The following is a 19,688-nucleotide window of genomic DNA, read 5'->3' as shown; positions in this document are numbered from 1 at the left end:
CAAGTTCTCAGGAATAACTACAAAACAAAATCCAGGGCGTTTCAGATCATATTTAGATGTGAAGTCTGCATTTGATTATGTTTTAAAAAATAACTTTCTAACCAGAATATTTATATTAGTCTATGTTGGGTATTTGCTCTGACAGTTTAGAGCAACTGATTGGTCCTTGAGTTGAGAAGTGATACAATATTACTTCCTGTGACCATTGATATTTTCTACTTTGATACAAACGGAGTATGTAAGCTTGCTCTTTAGGGAAGACTTAGAGGTTAGAATGGGTAGTATCCTCTTGGGTTGCAGAGTGTGGAGCTTCTATAATAAAATACTGATTCCAGGGTCCCCTTGGATAGTTTTCTGGTTTAATCAGTTTGGTGTTTAAACTGATGCAGCTGGTTCATTAAAATTAGGGTGTGATGAGGTCAGCAGAGAGCAGGCTGGGAGAGGGAACCACACGATTCTCCCATGCTTGAAGAGCCAAGAATCCTGCCCAGCTTAGGCAAGGCAGAGAGGAAAGTATACTTTTCTCCATCCTTCTCATTGCGAAACCAGGTCAGCTCAGCTGTGGTGGGAATTTGAGAGAAATCCATGTGGCAACAATTGAGATCTTGAAGAAGTGATGTTGAGCCTATCAGAATTGTTCAGCTGAATTCTTATTTATAGGAAAGATCTGTGGATAATGAGTGAAATGCTTTTCTACTTAGAAGAGGGATTGGGTTGGTTAGGGAATGCTAGAGAGAGCCTCATAATATGCCCTCCCCCTTTTTCTTACTTTGAAAAATTTAAAACTAATGGATAGGTTGGAAGACTAGTGTAAACATCCTGTGCCTTCACTCAGACTGCTGTGTGGACACTTTTGCCCCTTTGTTCTCTGAGCCTTTGGACACACTTGTATTTTGTTAACCATCCAGGGGTGTCCAACCTGCGACCAGCAGGCTGCATGCAGCCCAGGATGGCTATGAATGCAGCCCAACACAACATCGTAAATTTACTTAAAACATTATGAGATTTTTTTGTGCTTACGTGTCACAGTGTACTTCATGTGTGGCCCAAGAACAACTCTTCTTCCAGTGTGGCACAGAGACGCCAAAAGGTTGGACACCCCTGAATGTGGTGTACCTCATAATGCTTACCTTTAAATACTCAGTATGTATATTGTTTAAATGAGAACATTCTTCTATATAACCAAGGTACTGTTGGCACACCCAAGGCCTTTTCCATTGTTTTAGTTGTACTGCGTCATATATACAGTCCGTATTCACACTTGTGCAGTGGTCTCCAAGTGACTGTTACAGCTTTTCTTTTCTTTTTTCTTTTTTTAATATAGGCTCCAAACAAGGGGTCATGTGTTGCCCCCTTGTTTCATTTCTTGTTAGTCTCTTTCATTTCCAGAAGAGTTCCTCTGCCTTTATCATTTATGACTGACTGTTTTGAAGAATACAGGGTTTGTAATGTAGAGTGATACAGTCTAGACAGAATCTGATTCAGGTTAAACATTTCATGCAGGAATCCTACACAAGTGATGTTTTGTAATCTCATGGGTCAAATCAGAGCCAGCTTACTGTCAGTGCACTCCATACTGCCAGTGCCGAGTTCCCTCACTTAGCTAAGGTCATGTTCCCCACATCTCTCAGTTATAAAGATGCCCTTTTCTTTTGTACTTAATATGTATTCTGTGGGTGATGCCCCCAAAACCTTTCACCTGATGCTCCTAGAACCCCCTGATCATCCTTCCTGAATTAGTGTTACTCATGGTGTTAGCCAGGTGGTATGAGACTGCCTTTGGAACCTCAGGCTCTGTTTAGGAAAGGACATTTGAGGGTGGTGTTGGGCATCTAAACTAGAAAGTTGGGTGCATTTTGGCATGTGGAAGAGAAGACATTACCTCTTCTTTCAAGAATCTGAACATTGTGTTTTGTAAATTTAGTCACCTGCTTCTGAGTTCTGTATTACCTTTGTACAAGATTTTCATCATCAAGCAACTGATCAGTCTCTGACTCATACTGAAGCCATGACCTCAGTTTTATCCATGTGGACTTCAGATGTGAATATAAAAAAGTTAATTGAAGAGGAAGGAACAAACAGGACATTTCCATTGTATGAATGAAAAGAAATGATAGAAATGCAGAAGAGATAGAAATGTAATAATAAGTTTAAAAACTTCATACCGGCAACTTAATAATGATATCAAATGCTTGCTGAGTGGCTCCTAAGTACTAGAACCAGCCACAGGGCAATGCTGTGAGGTAGATGCTGTTAGCCTCAGTAGACAGAGGAGAAACTGAGATCTAGAGAGGCTAAGAAATATGCCTCATATGTGACATTTACTAAATGGCAGAGTTGGCATTTGAATCAAGTTTATGGAGCTTCCATAACTTCTGAATTTAGAATTGAAGCTCAGCTGAACCAAGGGGAAGGGGACAGTACAGTTGGTGGAAGCTCTGTAAACAGGAAGAGGATGGAGGGAAAATTAGGGACTCTGGGACAGCTGATCTTTTCAGGGATCTAGGCAAATGTAGTGTCCATAATATTCATGTATTTTGAATTCTTAATGAATGTGTTAACTAATCTCCATCATGCAACTGAGATGGAATTTACCTAAGATTTAGGGTGTTTAATTGTAAACTGTTCATTTTCTACATATCCTCCATCACTTTGGGTGTAGTGGATAATTCAGTTAAAGCCATTCAGTATAGTGAAGGATTTATAACCTGGAGAATAAAGAAAGTAGAGCCGATGAAGCATTAGCAACTTTATTAAAAGCTTGAGTGGATCTATCCTTGTTGCGTTTGCTAACTGTTTACCTGTTGGTGAATTTATTAAAAACTCAAATTGCACAACAACTGGATTTTGTGTGTGTGTCCTGGTTGTAATGTAAAATGCATTTTTAAAAATTATGGATCATGGTTAGGAGTTTAAAGAACATCGATTAATTACAGGTGTTTGAAGAATCAGGACAAGGCAGTTTAGGGGATTGGAAGTTTGTGTAGTAAGAAGTTTCATGTTGTCCCGGCTTCAAATTTGAGATCTCTTTGCCAAGACAAGACCTGGAAACTTACCTCCTTCCTGGTTTTCAGCAACTTGTTTGAATTTTAGTTAAGAACTGGCCCATGGAAGAGGAGAGGGTAATTTCATATGTGACTGGGAATGTTCTTAAGAAGATTGCTACATTATTCACATGGGATGAGAACATGGCTTTTTTTTTTTTTTTTTTTGATGACCAGAGCATTTATTGTGCTCTGAAAAATGTGATACAGAAGAGCAAGTTTGTGTTTCATTCTAGTGGAGAATGGGGAAGTGTTTCTTGGGGTGATGTTAGTTAGTCTGCATACAATTTATGAGGACGTTCCTGTGCCTTGCCCAGCGCTGAGGGAATGCACAGATGCACAGGATGTCTCTCTGCTGGAAGCATTAAAGAGCACTGTGTAGCAAATAAAATGAATACACATGACTGGGATACAGGCAGCTCCTGTAAGCCTGCGAGAGGGACAGTTACATGGGGTTGGGATTTAGGGAGAGAAAGAAAGAGACCTTTCAGATGACCAGACTTGAAAAAATGGGTGGGCAATACACCTGAGGGTGGAGGCGGGGCAAGCCTGTCACTCCTTCGTGGCTGGCCTTCAGGCTTCCCAAATTAATTTGTTGGGTTGAACTAACAAAATGTACTGAATTTGATGAGTTATCCTAAATAGGGATTGATGGGGGATTTGAATTTTGGCATTCTGGGGCCTAACTGCTTGGGGTATGTGATAACCTCTTACTTTGGGGGGCAGTTTTAGTGTGTTGGAGACTGTACTAGGATGGAAGGAGAATGCTCAGCCGGGACAGGTGCCAGACATTTTGGAAAGCATATATCGTTTTTAAAGTTAGTAGAGGTTGGGCTCAGCACCAGGAACTCAAATACAGCCCTAAAAGGTAGAGCTAAGGCCAATAGATGGGAAAGCGGTCTGGGGATGCAGCAGGCCAGCAGTCACGCTGTGTCGCCGTGCCCACGCTGCCGGTCGTTATTAAGTGGTGCTTACTTTGAAGTAAGTGCACAGTGTACATATACTGGGAACTAGAGATTACACAGAGAAGCGTTTAAAAGTATTGGGTCCTAATTTTTTTTAAAAAACAAAGATGTTCTGAATGAAAATATTTGGTCTTAGGCTTACGTTTTTCCTTCTCTCAAAGTGTCTGCACATCGGGATGTTTTCACGGCACCTACCCTCAAGCCTCACGTCAAGCACTATCTACTGTTCTGTCTTTTCTGATCACTCAGGCTTCTTTGGCCTTTCCATGTCGCATGGTAAAAGTTGCGTTGGCACAGTATTGAGTAGTTTATAAAGTACGTGTACTTTCTCATGTTATCCTTGTAATAGCTAACAGTTAAAAGGCCCTCTAAAATCTTCTCATTCACTTCCTGTGTCCCCCCACCCCCCTTTGACTTCCTTCATTTAGATCTCCATGAAAGGGAAGGATTAAGTATACTTGCCCTGCCTCTCAACTCCCTCACAACCCCTCTCTATACCAATTTTTACTAGTTGCTCTGCTTGGTGATTTTTAATTTTTCAGTAGTCACTTCAATAAATTTAAATAATGTATCAGAAAACTGTATTTTATGATATATCATTTTCAACTTCTGTGTGAAAGATGAGGAACTCCACAGGGCATGGTGGGCAGGCTGGAGGGAGGGCACTTACTTTGTCACAGTGGGTAAGGTGGGCCACATTTCCCCTGGTGTTACTGTCTAGAAGTTTCCTGTCTGTTGGGCTGCCTTTTTCCTGATGCCCTGGTCAGAGAGGACAGGTTTCTCTCGGGGCTCTTTTTGTCTGCACCCTTTGGTGTGTCTTAGCGGCAGTATTCTCTTAACACCTCGTCTGGGGCATTTGAAGGGAAAAGAAAATCTAGAGGACCCACTGCTGCGTTGTGTCTTGGTCCTGCAGCCATTAGCCAGTCTGCCTCTCCTCTCCACACCTGTTGGTGAAGGAAGATTGGCATGAAGTCTCCCGCATGGCACCCTGGGGCCTTGGTCTTGGTGGGTACTCCTCTGCTGCTGCGTGTGCTTCAGCCTCTGTGGTGATTTCTGTTGGTGACCCAGACTTTTAAAAGCTTTCATTGCTCAATTATCTTGGCTCTCTTCTCAGGACTTTGTCTTCTCCCCTCCCCCACCACTTCTTGGAAAATGTACCTTAAATATTTGGCTGCTATTTCTGTCTTGTAGGTGGTCCCGCCCTTGTGTTTTAGGTATTGATATAGTAGAATCCATAAAATGGCATATAATTTAATTCTCATTTTTAAAAAAATTTATTTTTTTTAAAGATTTTATTTTTAGAGAGAGGGGAAGGGAAGGAGAAACATCAGTGTGTGGTTGCCTCTTGCATGCCCCCTACTGGGGAATCTGGCTTGCAACCCAGGTATGTGCCCTGACTGGGAATCAAACCTGTGACCCTTTGGTTTGCAGGCCAGCACCCAATCCACTGAGCCATACCAGCCAGGCTAATTCTCATTTTAAACTGAAAGAAATTGGAGGCATGTTGGGTGCAAGTGCTGTATGTAATGATAGAATCCATCATGAAAATTTAATTTTATCCCTGGAGTGTGGAAGTAGGCGGAATTAAGTACAAAACCTACAGAAGCCAAGAAGGCGAAAATTCACTGTTGGATCTCTGTTTTTCACATATCCCAACAATAGGGACCATGTGCATTAAACTTAAATAGCACAACTTATTTAAGATTCATTTTTACTCATCTTGATCTAAAATCACAAATTCCATTTGACAGTGTGATAGGACAAAATTATATTTTTAAACTTCAGGAACCACACTCTAGAACTGTGCCAAAAGTAACAATTTCTTTTGTCAAGAATAGCTTCCTCATAAACTTATTGTAAGAGCTGACCTGGTTCTTGCCATTTGGAATATTAGCTACATGATTGAGCCAGCGCTTAGTTGGCCTTTTGTTTTAGGGGTCTTTCCATCAGGACAGAGATGGTGGAGAGAAGACTTTTTTCTCTCCACATTCCTTGGTATCTTCTTTTTGGATATACCGATGGGTGTTACCAGCCAGAGACATCATTTAGGTGGGAGTCATATACTGTTGCTTTCATGACAGTATGGCCAGGTGGGCCAGGGTCTGTTTTGGTTGGTGATGTCTGGGTTCTGTGATCAGGCCAGGTCGCTGTGATTATTGATGAGACTCTGAGGGAGGGTATGTGAGAAAGCATTTGTGGTAGTGCCCATTATTATTGTATATTGATCCCTTTGGTCTGCATCTGGTTAGTCCTGGTGCTGTAGGGGCCGCCTTACCCTCTTGCACTGTGAGCCATGCATGTGTGCAGGTTTGCTAGGAGGCTGTGCACGTACGTTATTGACTTGCACAGCTTTACTTGATGCTCTGCCTCAGCGGCTGTGCAGTTGGAGTCAGGCAGGTACAGCCAGGTGCTGCTGAGGTTGTGGACTTGCTGGCTCTCTGGGGCTACTGGCAGTGGTAGTGCCTTACAAAGAGGAACATTGCTGAAGCTGCAGCCCACACTGAGGAAAGCAGAGTGAAGAGCTACCCTTAAGCTTTCCTTTTTTGTACTGTGGCTGTTGCCATTCTTGACTGGTTAATTATGTGCACTGATAATTTTTTGTTTGTTTAAGCCAATTTGAGTTGGGTTTCACTTGCAGTTGAAGGTATTCATTATACAATGTATAACACAGTATTTTGTGACGTAAAGTTTTATTTTTCCTATTTTTATGGGGAAGATACTTGTAACTTCTAATACCATCTATGAATTTGGAAGCCAAAGCAAGGCAAACTCAGCGATAATGGGGAGCCTTCAGATCCCATTAAGATGCAGGTGAAGCCAGGCTGAGGCAAACCCAGTGATTCAGGTGACTTCCAGTTACCCTACGGAGCTGTGTTCCACTTCTTTGCTAGGTGTATCGGCACTCAACAGAATGGATTTGATGTCTGACTTATCCATTTAGAAGGGGTGATAATTTAAAGAGAAAAGCATGGCATGGGAAGGTAGAACTCCTGTAGTGGATAGGCATGCTGGTGATTTTCAAGCACTGTCCTCGTGTTTTTGGATATTCCTCCCTGCTAAAGGCAGGGCTGTGGCCCCCTTCCCTGGGCAGCACTGGTGACTTCCGTCTCACAAACTATGGTGTGCCGGTCATTTAAAGGAAAAGAACAGAGATTGGTAGACACACTCAAAGGCTCCTAAAGCTTTTGCATGGAGCCTGTGTGCTTCATCCTGCTTACAGCTGGTGCATGTCATGTGCGCTCACATCTCCTTGGCTGCCCATGGGAAGGCGTGGCAGTTGGTGAAGGTGCACAACTCTCTTCCGGGGGTTGGCGGGTGTGAATGGAAGAAAGCAGTGACATAGTGAGCTGCAGTGCCTTGAGTTAGAGACAAAGGAAGCTGGAAGTAGTGTGATGAATGCGAAAATTCTAGATTGGATCAGCATCAGCTCTTACAACTTGTGCCTTTGAAACCTCTATTTTTCAACAAATTTCTGCTAAATCAAAGTTATCTTCTACCTGGCTAAACATGCATGCATATGGGAGTTCTCACAAAAGTACGTAGCGCGTCACCCTGATGGTGTTGCCTCCCTGCCAGATGGGCACTGGTGACAGCTGGTTAACGTGTGTGACACCACCTCATTTTGCTTATGTGTAGGTAAGCCATCCTTACTTTACGTGTGTGTTTAGGAACCAGACTTGATATTCGATGTGACCATATAAATAAGGAGTATGTCAAAATAGGATATTTTTAGAGGACTAGCAAAAATTAAGGCTGAGCCAGATTGCCAAGTGTTTGATAGTCAGTTTTAGCCCTTTCAGTGACGTGTCACTGACAGTGTTTATGGTGGAGTAGTGGTCAGGGTGCAGGGTGCTCTGAGGAGCTAGTTACTCTGGGCCACTGCTGGACAGATTAGGGAGGAGCACTGGGCAGAGTCAAGAGCCTCTCAGGGCAGATGGTCTCCTTCTGATATAGATGGTGTGACTTGTTTCTGCCCCTTGCCTGTAGCTGAGGTCTGCACATCTGCTAAGGCCACACACAGTTGTTAACTTCTTTTAGAAGCCCTTTCTGTTGTCTTATGGCAAGTGCTTTCTTTCCTCTTTGAGTTGTGGCACCTGGCACACTGCCGGTGAACTGGGGCTCTCAGCAGCCTCCAGTTTCTTCTGAGGCAGGCCACAGCTTCGGTAAGCATCTCTCTTGTGCTGCTAGGTGGGAAGAGAGTCCTGTCAGGCCTTCAGAAGTGTCCTCTCTGGGAGAGTGCTAACACAAACCTGGTGTCCTCCTCGTCTTGCCAGGCCCAGCAGCAGTGTCTTTTGTCCCTCTCCCAGTTATCCTGAGCCTGGGCTCTTTTCTTCTCTGGAACCTAGAATGCTGCTCTAGAACAGAGGGATTCCTTACCTTTTATGGAGTTGTAACTCATTTTTCCCTGTTTTTTTTTTGTTTGTTTGTTTGCTTTTGTTCTTTTTTCTTCTTCACTCTTTACAAAAGCATGTCAGGAAAGCCATCTTCTGCATTTCCCACACTTACGTTTTTCCTTCTGCTAGGTCTCTTGACTCTGGTTCTTCCTTGCTCAAAGTCTGTGATAATTCTTTAAAAAGTACACTGTGTCACAGGTGCCTTGGAAAGGCCAGCTAGTTGTGTTTTTTTCCCCTTACCAGATGAGGAAGATGGTGCCCAGGGCGTGCAATGACCTGTCCGCAGGGGCTGGTGCTGAGAGGGAGGTTGGCCCTCGGAAGACTTGTGCTTACTTGTCATCCCTCCTCACCCTTTTGGGCTTGGATCGGGAAATCATAGGCTTCTGGAGGCCATAGAGCCTGGTTTGTGTGGGGTGGCCGTGCTTTATGCCAGCGTCTTGGACTATTTTCTGATAGAGCTCTTGTTCTCTCAAAGTGACTCCATGTGGCTGGTGAGTCCAGGGTGTCCTGCAGTGACTGCCACGTCCAGTTGGCTCGTCCTTCTAGTCTCGACTTTTTGTCTTCTCTGCACTGTTCCTGTGTTCATGTAACGGTGGAAAATTGTAATGGTGGGAAAGTATAGCCCACCCCACCATTCTTTTGACGTTTTTATAAGTGCTGATTTTGACTAATAATGTAGCTTGTAGATGAGCAACATGTTTGTATAAGAATCCTAGGAACTAAGTCAAAAGATACAGACTCTGACCCTCAGGCATCCCAGCTCCTGGAGATTTGCTGACCTTTGACCGTGAAGCCAGGGTGATGTAAAGCCAGGATTACTAAACCAGGATGATGCACACTGCACCATCACTTGCCTTATTGGAATGCACTGTGCTCCTCTGCACGTAGAGTACTTTGCAACCCCTCCCTGGATCCCTTCTGTTACCCTCTCCCTCCTTATAAACACCTCTGCCTCTGCTGAGAGGGGGAGATGGGCTGTGTGACATAAGTCCTCCATCTTCTCAGGAGATGGGCTTTGAGATGTGAGTCCCCCATCTTCTAGCTGGCGGGCACCTGAAAATAAACATTGGCTTTTGTAAAGGTAGGCAGCTGGACTGCTTTTGGTTACATTCAGAGCCCCCTTGTGGTCCTTTTAATATTCCTCCAAGTTTCTCTTCCAATTGTGCCTTGTGTAAGATAATATCCAGGACTAGCCCATGTTGGAAAAAACCAGCCTGGAGCCTTCATTATTAGGTTTGGTGTCAGCTGGGTTAGTGATGTGCTTGTTTTTGTTTATGTAGATAATTACAGCCCTCTGGATTATATGGTTCTGGGTTTTCCTCCAATAGAGAAATAGGATGTACATGCTTGTGAGAGAAACTGGAGGAAAAAGAGGCCACACCTAAGAGCTTCTCCTTTCTTTTTGTCTTGAAGACATTTTTTGGCCACTAAGTTTAGTTTTGTACGCAGGGACTGTAGTGACGCCCTGTGCATCCTGCCTACATGGGAAAGTTAGCCACACCTCTGAAGAAGAAAAAGAGTATTTATGCTGATGCTTTTAGAAGATTATAGCAGTGTCCTGTTTTGACCGATTCAAGGAAAATGTTACATTCTTGGCTAGAATCTTTTTGGGTTTTGGTACTTTATCCTGATAAAGGAAGTTGTGGGTTTGGGGTGATTCTGCCATGTCTATACTTGGATGTTTCTTTTAACACATCTCTGCCTGTAATTGTATTTGTGGAATACACTTCCATCAGCCTGGATTGTAGAACTTGTCCCTTTAAAATAGTTCATTTCCTGCTTTTTTTGGTTGGTAACGAAAGCCACAACCTTTGCCTGACATCCCCACCTTTGTTGACAGTGCTGCATGGGTTTTGTGATTTTGCATTTTTCATACTATGTTTAAAAATGGGCTCGGGAGGTCGGCTATGATTTGCGCTCTGAGAGTTAGTGGAAAAGGCTTTGGATAATTCAGTGTCAGGCAGGGAGTGACAGTTCTACAGAAGTGTTCCCAAATCGGGCAGCTGTTTTGGTGTTGGGCAGCAGGCACAACTTATCCCAGCCACAATGTTGAGCAGACCCAGGGTGCTGACTGGTGGGGGTAACCTCTTTCATGCTGGTGTCTGTCTGTATTTCCCTTCATGAGCCTTGGGGTGGCGAAAGAGTCCATGCTGTTGAGACTGAAAGTTGAGCGTGGGGGCTGGTGTCTGTGTCAGGAGCAGCATCTTGGGTGGGAATTCTGATGGGAACTGTAGCACTCTTATATGGAGTGAGGCAATCTCCTGTTGGAGTATAAGCTGGAATCTTGCTGATGTACATTAGTGGAGGTTGGCACCAGAGAGTGCGTGCGCTGTGCAGTATGGTGTGTGCCGCAGAAGGAGTGTGCATGTGCTATGTGTGCCGTGTTTGCTGTGCTGCATATGCAATGTGTGGAGTGTGCTGCAGAAGCAGTGTGCTTGTGTATAGTGTGTGCAGTGCATGCTATGGTGTGTGCTGCAGAAGCAGTGTGCAGTGTGCAGTGTTTGCTGTGCTACAAAAGGAAATGCATGCTGTGCGTGCATTGTGGGGTGTGCTGCAGAAGTAGTGTGTGTCTTTGGTGTGTGCGGCGCAGGATGTGGAGACTTGTGGCTCCTTCTCTGGATGGTAATTAAAGTGTTCTTGAGCATTTAGGTAATTGAGGGAGCTTTTTTCCCCTTCGGTAGTTGTTTTTCAGAAAATAACCAGCAGGGGGCAGTCTTCAAGTTCAGACGGGTTATCTGTCCTTGGAACAGTATTGCTTCATTTCCACTACATGCCTTGTAACATTAATTCAGCCCTACCTCTCTCTCCCCATGAGAGACTAGAGAGAGTTCTTAGGAAGTATTTTTGTATCCTACTTTTAATACTCTGGGCCGCTTCTGTCCTGATTTCTATATGGTTTGTAATTGTTGTATTTCATTATAGTATTGTTTCTATTAAAAGTAAAATATGAAAACTTTAATGCATTCAATATTGTGTTTTTTTAACGGAATACTGGTAGGATAATTTATTTTGTTGAGAACATTGGACACTTGAATGTCAAAGTGAAGGTGAGTTTTTGATAATTCCAACTGGATAGATTCTAAGATTTGTGGGGTGTTGAGTGTTTTTTCCTTACTGTACTTATAAGGGGTGGGTGTGAGGGTGAGCCTGCCTAGGGAGAGGATTCATGACACTTAAGTCTCCAGGGAGGTGTTTTCAACCTTGGTTGCTCAGAATCACCTGGAGAGCATTAACATGTTGGTTCTGGGTCCCTTCATAGGGATTCTAATTAAATTGATTTGAGATGTAGCTTGGTTTTGTAAAGTAATCTTGGTTTTGTAAAGTTCTAGGAGATCCTAATGTGCGGCCCCTCCTGATAACACTCTCCCAATACCACCTGAAGAAAAAAGGGACCTCTCTGTTTCCTTCCTTCCTGCTTGCTCCATACTCTGGCCAGGGGTGAGAGCGCACTGCTCTTAGAGCATCAGTGGTTGTTAGGTCATGAGGTGGGCCAGGCTCCGAGGACTTTCATCTCCTTAAGCACCGAGTGATCCAGGGGGCAGTTTATGGTGCTGCCCTGGTCATTCTCATATGCAGGCTGACTTATTTTTGCAGAGATACTTCTATAAAAGATCTAATGAGAATTCCCTTTTATTCTTGTAGTACAAACTTTCTTAGTACCCTAAGATTTTTCTGGTTTTGCTTTTTGTTGAATAGATTCCTATTTCAGGAAATAGTCTGTTATCTTTGTTTGGAGGAACACTTTAGTTAAAACCTTTTATTGACTCAGAATATGCATTTTTTTTTCCTCTTAGAGGCAAGCATTTGTCTCATTTCATTGTGTAGTTTCCTGTTAAGAAATGTGGGATATATGTGAATTCACTTAAGTTCTGATGTCACATTGAACCCCATTGGTGTGCAGTTTTAGCCAACCAGACGCTTCCTGGTATCCAAGTAAGAAAGATATATAGTTCTGGAATAACAGGAAACTTCAGTTTGCAACATCCTGTTTTTCTGGGTTTTATGACTCGCTGCCTCACCACAATGAAGGTTAGTAGATGTTTTATGTATACTTCTTTTTGGGGAATACCACAGTTTTAATTTTCCAGGTTCTAGAATTATAACTTCAGAGCTGAAAGACTTGCAGATCAGCTCCTCTAGAATTTTACAAGTATGGGAACTTCCATGTTCTACAAATAAGGAAACTGAGTCCTACTGAGGTTAATATTTTTAATTATTTTTTAAAAACCCCATTAAAAATGTAGGTGGATATGTCACCCAGATCTCACCCTGCTCTCATTTGACTTGCAATTTACTCAAAAATAGATACTAGAATAAATGAACTAAACTGTATAAGATGATTTTTAAGACTGTTGTGAGGGCTACCTCTTTTTACAGGAAGGGTCTGGCATCATGAAATTAGCTTTATTTTGTACTTCAACTATATGAGATGACATCAGTAATTGCATACAGAATGCTTAGGTGTATTCACATCTTTTAAGTCTGGTGGCTCCGTTAAGTTTTTAGAAAAAAAGTAAATGGAGCCACAAGCTTTTAGAAAAAGAGAGTTGTCTTTTCAGCTCTTCTTGACTCAGTGATTTGATGGCCTTCTTTCTTAAAGTTTTTCAACTTCCAGATTTTCTTTTTCTTTTTCCTTTTTCATGTTTAAACATACCTCATGGCACTCTTTACTCATTTCAGAAATTAAAGGCAAAGATCATTAATTGAAGATGCTTTTTGAGGAAGAGAACAATAATTATTCAGATTTGGAATGGCTCTTAGCTGTTCTTTATGTGAATGGTGGATGGGTGGATGGATTGGTACATTTATTATTCAGCAAACATTTCAGTTTTTACTTTGTGCTGGCCATTTTGCTAGATGTTGGGTGCTGTAAAACTGCTTTTGTAGATTTTACAGTCCAGGGTGGCATATACACATTGAACATAAAGTTGTCTTTGTGATGAATGTGCCGGTGGAGCCTGGTTAGGGGACCTCACTGAGTCTTGGTTAAGGAAGTGAGGCTGGGAAAAAGTCAGATGCGTAAGAGTTAACCAGGAGAGAGGAAGGAGGTGGGGGTGGTTCTGGCAGGACCTGTGAGATAGAGGAAGTGACCAAAAGGGGAAAGAGGTGGCAGTCAATGAGGAGAGGAAGTCAGGGCCCTCCTTTGCTGATAGTTCTTTCGTAGAGGTCTAGTCATGTTTGTTCATTTCTGTCCCACTGAGATAAACTTTGAAGTATGTTAACACGATTTACATATTGGTACCTAAATACTGTGGCTATTATTTTCATCTTTGAAAGAAGTTTTTTCATAATTTTTCTGGCAGGGTTGTGGATGATTTGACTATTGATTTTTTTTTTTTTTTTTTTGGCGGGAGTTACTTGGTGATGGAAAGCTGTGTGTAGTCTTCAGATAGTATTTGGGAATGATTTGTGTTTGTGTGTGTGTGCACATACACATTGTAGACTAGCTGTAAGGCTTCTGAACAAGTTACTGCGCCTTATTTTTCAGCTCCTGTGTGTGTGTGCCTGCTTGCGTGCTTGCACGTGCTCACACACGCTCGCACACTTGCATTAGGGCTGACTCGTCCTTCCCCTTGTCAGCCGCCCAGATTGGAGGAATTTCAGGGTAGACATCACTGGTCTGGCCTCAGCTCTCTGCCCTGAAGGTCAAGGACTCCCTCCTCCCCCATACCTATCCTGATTCTGGAATCTGCATTTTTTGTCTTCCCCTCATTTTACTCTCACATCCATTCTGATGCCCGTGTTTCTCTCTTGCTGCTGTTAGCTTTGGAATTGACTGACAAGGAGAGGAAATCTGTAGGATGCCTGTCCTGCAGCCTCTGCCTCAATCTAAGGAAAGAAGGATTGGGAAACCACTCCAGCATTCCCTGAGTGCTGGCAGAATTGTCTCCCTCATTTGGGAAGGGACCCCAATCCACGTTATGAAGGAGGGTGGGGAGTTGCTCTCAGGCCCAGGATGAAGGTACACTTAAGGGAATTCTGTTGGATACCCCGCCCCCCTAGACCAGAGGCTGAGCTCACTGGTCCTGCTTTTTCAGGTGGTGCTGCATCTTTAGGATTTCATCTGGAAATCCTATGTGTGGTTCTGTCATTGCTGCGAGAACTTTGTTTATCCTGCACCCAACACAAGACTCTATTAATTTTGTTTTAATTTTTCCTTTCAGACATTTGATGCAAATGATTTGTATCAGGGGCAGAATTTTAACAAGGTCCTCAGTTCCTTAGTGACTCTAAATAAAGTAACAGCAGGTAAGACCTTTTTTAAATTGAATTGAGGGGGTGAGAAGACAAAAGGTCAAAAAAACTTTGCTTTTAGCAGGACAAAATGAGCATTATCAAATTCAAAAAAATAAGCTATTATTGCATTAAATTTTTAGGTGTCACTTTTGCCGTGACTTTTTTTTCTTACTAGAATAGAATGTTCCTTTTTATGTCCTCAGGTGGCTATCAGATGTTTTCCTTTCTGTGGGCAGAGCAGTTATTACCTGAAAATAGAGCAGAGGAGAAACGTCTCATTCATGTAGCTGCACTCGTGGGTTGGCTTGGAGTTAGAAGCACCTTTCTCTGGATTTTTATTATGCTGATTAAAATGCAAATTTTTAGCAGATCCGGTGACTCTTTCTGAGGTGTGGTCATGACAATGGCATAGCCAGTGAATTGGCCTCTAAACACCTGGGCCAGGTTTCCTAATGGCTATGAGGGTACGTGCTCAGGGTACTTGGTTTACCGTGTTCTGAGCCCCAGTCATATCTCATGGAGAAGGGTGAGTGGAGGTAGGGACACAGTATGCCCCTCTGGGCTCCAGACCCAAGTGAGGACAATGAGAGGTTCTGTGCAAATTCCTCAGAGGGAGGCTCTCTGCCTGTCCCGTGAGCTCTGAGAAGTTCTATCTTGTACATCTAAAAGAAGGACTTAGTGGCTCTTTTGTTTTAAAGTCATTTTTATTTTTCTATTTATAGACTTTAGTTTCAGATTTCTGGGGGAAAATTAGATTTTGATACGTCTCTTTTGATCAGAGACCTCTTCAGTTTATTTTGTCACGGTTTCTTCCCATTTTGTCCTGGAGCTTCAGATGGGATGTACTCCTCATTGTGTCTGGGAGGAACCGAGTCAGAACACATCTGGCTACAACCCTGGAGGTCCTCTGCACTTGGGAACCGCTCTGGTGCCCCTCACAGCACTTTTTTGCTGGAATGGCTGTCCAGGGGCTGCCTGTGCTTCAAGAGCAACTGGAAATTTGTGTTTCCCCATGATATCATCAGACTGTAGTTGTTGACAACTAATTCAAAAATTTTATAAGACACTATATAAGCCAACTCAAACATCTGCTAGGAAAACAGACCCGGAGACCATCAGTTTAAGGATATTTTTACAGAAGGCTCCCCATGTAGCTTTAGGAAATTGCTAGGCACATGTATCTCAGAACAGTGGTTTCCTTAGAAACTATTCATGGCCACCTTTTTAAAAAAATCAAATTACTTCGAAGAAGTGGGTTGCTAACATTTACTTATTGGTTGGCTTAAGTGGAGTGTCTAATCATGAAGAGACTCTAGAGAGAGAACTAAGCCCTTTAATAGCTATTTACTTTGCTCCTTTCACCAACTTTGTGAGGTGAGTATAGAATGGGCTGTCCTCATTTTGAGAATTCAATCCTCAGAAGGGTCTGTCTGAAAAATACAAGGGGATTTTCTGTTGGGTTTAAGTAAGTCTTTTTGTTTTGTTGCCAAATAATTCTTGCTGCTTATTATGAGAAGCGTGATCCTGGAGAAGTGGGCGATGGTGGTGAAGTATTGGGAGTGAGTTCTGGGTGGTGCTCTGCTAAGTAATTGAATTTGAGAGGTTTATTTTTTCCAGATGAAGGGAAAGTATTAAAAACAAGTTACAGAACATTTTACAAAATTGAAAATTATATGAGAGAAGAAGGAATAGTTATCTCCAGTAAATTTCTGGAAAGGTGATTGGGGAGCGAGTGTACAAGTCATTTCTATAGAAGACAGAATCTGTGCTTTGTTTACTGCATATAAAAGGCCTGCTTTGTTGTGGGCTGCGGCGCGTCCCTCGGGGGCTGCCCCAGTTTAGAGTCTGGTGTGCAGTGAGGGTTCATGGTGTCAGGCGTCTCAGCTCACTCTTTTCTCCTTTCATGACCTTTTCAGACATCGGACTGGGAAGTGACTCTGTGTGTGTCCGGCCCTCGTCTCATCGGACAAAGTCCTTTGACTCCCTGGGATCCCAGCCTTCCCACAGTCGGACTTCAAGGTTGTTCCAGGGCCAGTATCGAAGTTTGGTAAGTTTGAGGGAGATGGTTATTAAAACCGGAATATGTTAGGAAGTGAGTGCGTGTAGGCGTATCTGGAATGATGCACGTGTCTCTGGTAACAGTTGTAGAGTGAGGAGTGGTTAGACCTCGCCCCATTTTTCCTTTTCTTGGGTTTGGTGTTAGTTCATCACCGAATTATCCAGATGTGTTGCTAATGCCTGCTTTTGAGAAACTTGTGTATTTTCGGCATTACATTTTAAGATGCATAATCAGTTTAATCTAGAGATCTGTGCTTTAAAATATTTCCCTGGCTACTTGCATAGTCTTTTCTCATCCAGTATGTATATATAGAACCACAGGAATAGATACATATATTTGTAAAAGTACTTAGCTGTATAAAGAGTAAATGGCTGAAAGCTGAAAAGACCTAAGGGAGGTTTTTCCTTTAATAAAGCATGACTTAGAGAGTGCTTTACTGAGTCAGGGTGCAGTATATGTAGGAGGGACTCCCTTGTAATGGCCGGTAATGAGATGGGTAAGGAACTTAGACTAACAGACATCCTGGAAAGGGAAGAGAAATTCACTTACAGATCATCAGGATACAGGCTCTGAGCGAAGAACACCGGATTAACAGTGACATTGTAACTGAGAACCTGGGAAAAGATTAAATATAGTACTGAATGGAGAAAGTGTGGAAAGAGGCCACCACATCAGCTGAGTAGGATGAGACTGCTCCCTGTTGTCATTGTGAAAACACACCGATCCCTCTTTTGAGCTAATGGGTGATTGGCCCTTAGTTTGATTAGCAAGTGATGTGACTTTGTTTCCTGCAACATTTTAGTAAATTATTTTGTGTTAGAAACAAATTATCTTGTAACCTGAGTCTGAAGAGAGACCTATTCTAATAGCTTTTAGGGGACCATAGCTTTCTATTTACTTTAACTCAGAAATGTTGTTACAGAAAGAAATATTGTTAAGTAAGCTAATGGTGATCCTAAAGTAATAAAAATTAACTTGGTTAAAGGTCTATTTTGTAGAGGGAAAGAAATTTGAGTTTAGTTCTCGAAGCTGTGTTAAAAACCGAAAGCTATAGAAGGAATATAGTTTTTGCATGTTCTTGAACTTCTGAACTCAAGCTAACTCTGCTGTTTATGTTTGACTCTTTTTCCTCTTCCAGAAGTCCCATTACCCTTTCTCTGATTTTGTGTGGAATACAGCATCCATTGAGTTGTTTTCCCCTGTGCCTGACATTGTTCTAGGGGCTTTACCTGGACTAACTCCACCCTCAAAGCGACCCCATGAAATGTAGGGTTTAATGATGCAGGAATTTTGTAGAGTATTGGAACAGCTATGATTCTAAATTGAGAAAAAAAATACACAAACTTAAAATATATATATATTTTTAAATATATTTATTGATTATGCTATTACAGTTGTCCCATTCCCCCCCCCCACTCTACTCCATCCTGCCCACCCCCCTCCCTCCCACATTCCCCCCCCATAGTTCATGTCCATGGGTCATACTTATAAGTTCTTTGGCTTCTACATTTCCTACACTATTTTTACCCTCCCCCTGTCTTTTCCACCTATCATCTATGCTACTTATTCTCTGTACCTTTACCCCCCTCGCCCCCTCCCACTCCCTTATTGACAACCCTCATGTTCTAGTTGTTTGCCTAGTTTGCTCTCGTTTTTGTTTTATGTGTGGTCGTTAATAACTGTGAGTTTGCTGTCATTTTTACTGTTCCTATTTTTTATCTTCTTTTCTTAGGTAACTCCCTTTAACATTTCATATAATAAGGGCTTGGTGATGATGAGCTTCTTTAACTTGACCTTATCTGAGAAGCACTTTATCTTCCCTTCCATTCTAAATGATAGCTTTGCTGGATATAGTAATCTTGGATGTAGGTCCTTGCGTTTAATCTTGGGTAATGTAATTATGATGTGCCTTGGTGTGTTCCTCCTTGGGTCCAGCTTCTTTGGGACTCTCTGAGCTTCCTGGACTTCCCGGAAGTCTATTTCCTTTGCCAGATTGGGGAAGTTCTCCATTATTTGTTCAAATAAGTTTTCAATTTTTTGTTCTTCCTCTGCTCCTTCTGGTACCCGTATAATTTGGATGTTGGAACGTTTCAAGGTGTCCTGGAGGTTCCTAAGCCTCTCCTCATTTTTCCAAGTTCTTGTTTCTTCATTCTTTTCTGGTTGGATGTTTCTTTCTTCCTTCTGGACCATACCATTGATTTGAGTCCCAGTTTCCTTCTCATCACTATTGGTTCCCTGTACATTTTCCTTTGTTTCTCTTAGCATAGGCTTCATTTTTTCATCTGTTTTTCGAACAGATTCAACCAAGTCTGTGAGCATCTTGATAACCAGTGCTTTGAACTGCGCATCCGATAGGTTGGCTATCTCTTCGTCGCTTAGTTGTATTTTTTCTGGAGCTTTGAAGTGTTCTGTCATTTGGGCCATTTTTGTTTGTTTGTTTGTCTTGGCGCGTCTGTTACTTTAAGGGGCGGAGCCTTAGATGTTCACCGGGGCGGGGTAACGCTGGTTGCTGCGCTGTGACCCTGTACGTGGGGGAGGGGCTGAGCGGGAGCAATGGCGCCCGCTCAACTCTCCACTGGATTTCAGTGACTCCCTCCGCTACCCACAATCAAATTGGGCCCCTCTGGTGCTGGTTCCCGAGTGGGTGGGCTTGTACACGCCCTAGGCCCCTGTGGGTCTCTCCAACGACCTCTCCTGTGAGGCTGGGAGTCTCCTGCTGCCGCCCCAAACCCCAGGGGCGCTTTCAATCAAAGGTTTGAGGCTTTATTTCCCCGAGCTGGAGCCCTGGGTTGCGCGGTCTACTTTGCTGCCAGCCGTTCGTCTGGTTTATCTGGGCGAATGTGGTGCCGCAGGGTGCTCCCCGCCTCTCTGCCTGCCCCGCTCTCCACCACTCTGAGTCTGGCCCTCTGGGTTTATCTGTGCAAATGTGGGGCCGCAGGGTCTGCTAGTGCTAGGACTGCTAGTGCTAGGACTGCCTGCCCCGTTCGTC

The 19,688-nt window shown here is 43.0% G+C and overlaps 1 protein-coding gene across 3 annotated transcripts in view; it reads left to right on the top strand.

The window, feature by feature from the left end:
• The window catches only part of ARHGEF7 (Rho guanine nucleotide exchange factor 7), a 136,159-nt gene that overhangs the window by 40,281 nt on the left and 76,190 nt on the right, over positions 1-19,688 (top strand). For all 3 annotated transcript variants that reach the window (XM_045186729.3, XM_045186730.3, XM_053916305.2), the window contains exons 3-4: positions 14,568-14,652; positions 16,557-16,687. In XM_045186729.3, coding sequence (XP_045042664.1) covers positions 14,568-14,652; positions 16,557-16,687 — 216 coding nt within the window. The remainder of the gene's footprint in view (positions 1-14,567; positions 14,653-16,556; positions 16,688-19,688) is intronic.

This window comes from Desmodus rotundus, chromosome 13 (genome assembly GCF_022682495.2).
Source record: "Desmodus rotundus isolate HL8 chromosome 13, HLdesRot8A.1, whole genome shotgun sequence".
In the NCBI taxonomy this organism is placed as follows: Eukaryota; Metazoa; Chordata; class Mammalia; order Chiroptera; family Phyllostomidae; genus Desmodus; species Desmodus rotundus.
The sequence above is the reverse complement of the archived record's forward strand: the minus strand, read 5'-3'. Positions and strand labels throughout refer to the sequence as shown.